This window comes from Xenopus laevis, chromosome 8S (genome assembly GCF_017654675.1).
Source record: "Xenopus laevis strain J_2021 chromosome 8S, Xenopus_laevis_v10.1, whole genome shotgun sequence".
Taxonomy (NCBI): domain Eukaryota; kingdom Metazoa; phylum Chordata; class Amphibia; order Anura; family Pipidae; genus Xenopus; species Xenopus laevis.
Window position 1 is genome coordinate 89,877,823 of NC_054386.1, and position 4,191 is coordinate 89,882,013.

General features: G+C 42.6%; 1 protein-coding gene across 1 annotated transcript; it reads left to right on the plus strand.

Moving 5' to 3' along the window:
• Positions 1 to 1,917: 1,917 nt before the first annotated feature.
• Positions 1,918 to 3,512, plus strand: LOC108704439 (E3 ubiquitin-protein ligase TRIM39). Its single transcript, XM_018240996.2, has one exon. The coding sequence runs from the start codon at positions 1,932 to 1,934 to the stop codon at positions 3,354 to 3,356; it is 1,425 nt and encodes a 474-aa protein (XP_018096485.1). The 5' UTR covers positions 1,918 to 1,931; the 3' UTR covers positions 3,357 to 3,512.
• Positions 3,513 to 4,191: the final 679 nt, after the last annotated feature.

Consider the following 4,191-nt stretch of genomic DNA (forward strand, 5'->3'; position numbering starts at 1 on the left):
TTATTAATACCTGTGAGTGCGGATCCTTTCTGTTTGAGGTGGATAACAGTATGCTGATAATGATTTTTAATCCACCTTAAATCATTATTCTTCACCTATGCCTATGCCCTTTTTCCTGTGCCTTGTAGTGGTGAGCAAATTTCTTTGCCAGCCATGGATTTGCGGCAAAATTCCGCATTTCGCCATCTGCAAATTTTTTCCCTTTGCGGAAAAAAATTGCAGCAGAGAATTCTCTGCAACAAAAAAGTCAGCAATACAAAAAAAAAAGGCTCATTTACTTTAATGTATTTGGACAAAAAAGTCCCCTTAAGAAAAAATTCCCATTGACTTTAATGCATTTGGAGCAAAAAAATTGTTGTCCAACACTTACCTAGCTTTTGGAATTTTACCCTCTTAATTCAAACAAGTCTGTGTCAAGTAAATTCTTAGAAAGACCACACTTTATCCATCCTGCCTCTCTAACTACCAGTGTCAGACTAGGCTAAATGGGACACACTAGATAATATCCAGGGTCAACTTTAATGTTAGCCACTCCCTCCTGACGCATTTCGCGCCATTGGGCGATTCATCGTTGAAAAGTTATTGATTAGGCCTATGATGGGAATAAGAACGTTTCCAAAAGTTCTTCTGGTAAGTCTGACCTACTGTAGGTGGAGATGGGACAGTTCAGATAATAAAGGAAGACGCTCTAGACAATGCCTGGACTGCTTATAATCCACAGTTCTTCTGACATTTCCCCATGCAAAACTCCAGCAAACAACCGTCACAGGTGAGCTCAAAGTCACAGATGATTTAAAGCAATAGAAGAAACCAAAACAGCAGGGCAGAAGCCCCTTCCAACAATGCTAATAAAAGTGATAAGGGATAAATGGGGGAATGTAATAAAAGTCAGTAACGGAAAAAATATTCACCATGCAAAAAGTGAACAAATTTTCCTTTGTATACATTTAATATAGCTTTTATATACCGGGAAACTGTCTAGCGACCTCTTCCGACAGTGGAAGGTTTACGAATGTTATAGTTTGCACCAGTGCGCAGTAAAGGTGGCCATACACGAGCAGATTATCGGTCCTTTAGACCGTTTCAGTATCTTATCTGCCCATGTGTGGGGGGCTCCCGACGGGTGCTCAAGATCGATATCAGGCCAAAAATTGGTCTGATATATCAATCGGTCTAGTTTAATTTTTTTTTTCTGCGATCCAGGACCGCACCTGCGAGTTGATGTGGTCCTGCGAACTGTCTGCGCCCATTCGCAGTATTGTAATCTGATCATTTGGCCCCAGGGCCGAAGGTTTGGATACACCCGATATCATCCAGCCGTTAGTGGCATTTCAAATTAAGATCCGCTCGTTTGTCGACCTCACCAAACGAGCGGATCTAATCGTGTATGGCCACCTTTAATGTAATAAAACTTCTTTCTGAAAAAGTTGTAATCTTTGCTCCAAAAGATGTTTGCTCCTGTAAAAGTTTTTATAAAAAATTGTGTCTTTAAGGGTAAGGCCAGACAAGGAGATTCGGGGAGGTTTTGTCGCCTGGTGACTTTATCGCCACGTCTTTTGCGCGACTATCTCCCAGAACTGCCTCAGCGTTTTTTCCCCATAGGCAACAGCGCAAAATCGCCTGCGCTAATGCACACGCGGCAATGCGTTTTCAATAGTCGCCCAAAGTTGCCTCATGTGCGTGTGCATTAGCGCAGCCGATTTTGCGCTGTTGCCTATGGGGAAAAAACGCTGAGGCAGTTCGGGGAGATAGTCGCGCAAAAAACATGGCGATAAGTCACCAGGCGACAAAATCTACCCGAATCTCCTCGTCTGGCCTTAACCTAAGGGTTAACAGGAAGTTCTAGTCCAAGCATTAAACATGCCAAACCTTGGAAAACAAGATAAAACAAGAGACACTTTTAGTTTCGTTTTTTCTTTCAGCTTTCAGTGATGGCGGCTGCTGATCTGAGTAGTGATCTAACCTGCTCCGTGTGCCAGGAGATTTATAGAGATCCTGTAACGCTGCCATGTGGACATACCTTCTGCAAGCACTGCATTGGGAAAACAATGACTGTTCAGAAAGATTATTTGGAGACAGATCCTTCCTGCCCTGAATGCAGACAGAGATATAGAAAAGGGCTTGAACTGAAAAGAAATGTCACCCTGCGTAACATAGCAGAGCGACTCCTTCCTGACAATATAAAATGCCCTGCACACAATGAGCACCTGAAGTATTACTGCTGGGAGGATGGTGCCTGTATCTGTGAGTCCTGCTGCCAGGTTGGAGAACACAAGCAACATGTGGTAGAGCTGCTGAGTGAGGCATCTGAGAAGCAAAAAGACAAACTGAGAGATGTTCTGAAGAAACTGACCCCAGAGAGAGGGGAGACTGAGAGACAAGTCCAAATTCTGCAAGCGAGCAACGAAGAAGTGAAAGAAAAAGTAGCCGGTGAACGAGTGAGAGTCACCACTTTGTTTAAGGGCATCAGGAAAATGTTGGAAGAACTAGAGAAGCAAAATCTGGATGAAGTCACAAAGCAGGAAAAGAGGCTTTCATTCCCTTTTACTGATCTGATCATGAAGCTGGAAGAAAAGAAGAGGAAGCTGTCAACAAAGATTTGTGACATCGAGCAGCTGTGCAACATGGCGGATCCATTGACTTTCTTACAGGCACATGGATCAGATATTGCTGCCTTACAATGTATTGGCAATGAAGAGCATGAGGGCAGAGAGAGAGATGGTCAAAATGTCCCACCTGTAGGGGACCTGGATCTGGATCTGATCCCAGAGACATTACTTGAGGGCCTAGCTACAATTGTGACTGTTGTACAGGGATGGAGAATCTATGGGAAGAAGGTTACAGACATGTTAATGGATAGAAACACAACTGGGGATAATGTGCAGGTATCCAGGGATGGGAAATCTGTATCTTACTCAAAGACAGACCAGCATTATCCACAAAACCCAGAGCGATTTCACATTTCTCAAGGTTTAAGCTTCACGAGTTTTTCCTCAGGGAGACATTATTGGGAAGTGGAGGGCAGTGAATCAGGTCACTGGAAGGTAGGGGTAGCCTATCCCAGTATAAAGAGGAACGGGGGCGAGTCCTTTCTTGGGAATAATAACAAGTCCTGGTGTTTGAGCAGATGGGAAAATATCTATTCAGTGATGCATAACAACAATTGGACGAATTTATCTCATGGTCCTTCATGTGGGAGAATCAGAATCTCCCTGGACTATGAGGCTGGATGTCTGTCCTTTTATGAGTTGAGTGGATCAATCAGACACTTACACACCTTCACTGGCACCTTTACTGAGCCCCTTCATGCTGCATTCTGGGTATGGGAAAATACCTGCGTCAGAATCATTAGTTAGATCACTGACCACTGCCCTACCAGGAATACCATTCCTATGTATGGAACCTGTTTATCCACCACGATCAAGACCTGGGGTTTTCATAGATCTTTCTGTAATTTAGATCTCAATACTTTAAGTCTACCAAGAAATCATTTAAATAATAATGAAACCCAATAGGCTGGTTTTGTTTCCAATAAGGATCAATTATATCTTAGTTTGGATCAAGTACAAGATACCGTTTTATTATTGCAGAGAAAAAGGAAATCCTTTTTAAACATTTTAATAATCTGATTAAAATGGAGTCTATGGTAGATGGCCTCTGGATAATGGGTTTCCGGATAACAGATCCCATACCTGTACAGGTATGGGACCTTCTATACAGAATGCATTATGCAAATTAGATGCAAATTAGATGTAAATAGTCCTAAAGAATGTGATTAGGCCTATGATGGGAATTAGAATGTTTCCAAAAGTTCTTCTTGTAATGGATCTTTCTGTAAGTTGGATCTTAATACCTTAAGGCAGGGGTCCCCAACCTTTTTTTACCCGTGAGCCACATTCAAATGTAAAAAGAGTTGGAGAGCAACACAAGCATAAAATAGTCCCTTGGGGTGCCAAATAAGGGCTGTGATTGGCTCTTTGGTTGCCACTATGTGGACTGGCAGCCTACAAGAGGCTCTACTTGGTACTATACTTCGTTTTTATGCAATTAAAACTTGCTTCCAAGCCTGGAATTCAAAAATAAAAATTATGCTTTGAGGACACAGAGAGCAACATCCAAGGGGCTGGAGAGCAACATGTTGCTCGCGAGCTACTGGTTGGGGATCACTGCCTTAAGGCTACTAGAAAATAA

What these genes read in the sequence shown, in the direction of transcription:
- LOC108704439 (XM_018240996.2), top strand. Translation starts at nt 1,932, where the DNA reads ATGGCGGCTGCTGATCTGAGTAGTGATCTAACCTGCTCCGTGTGCCAG.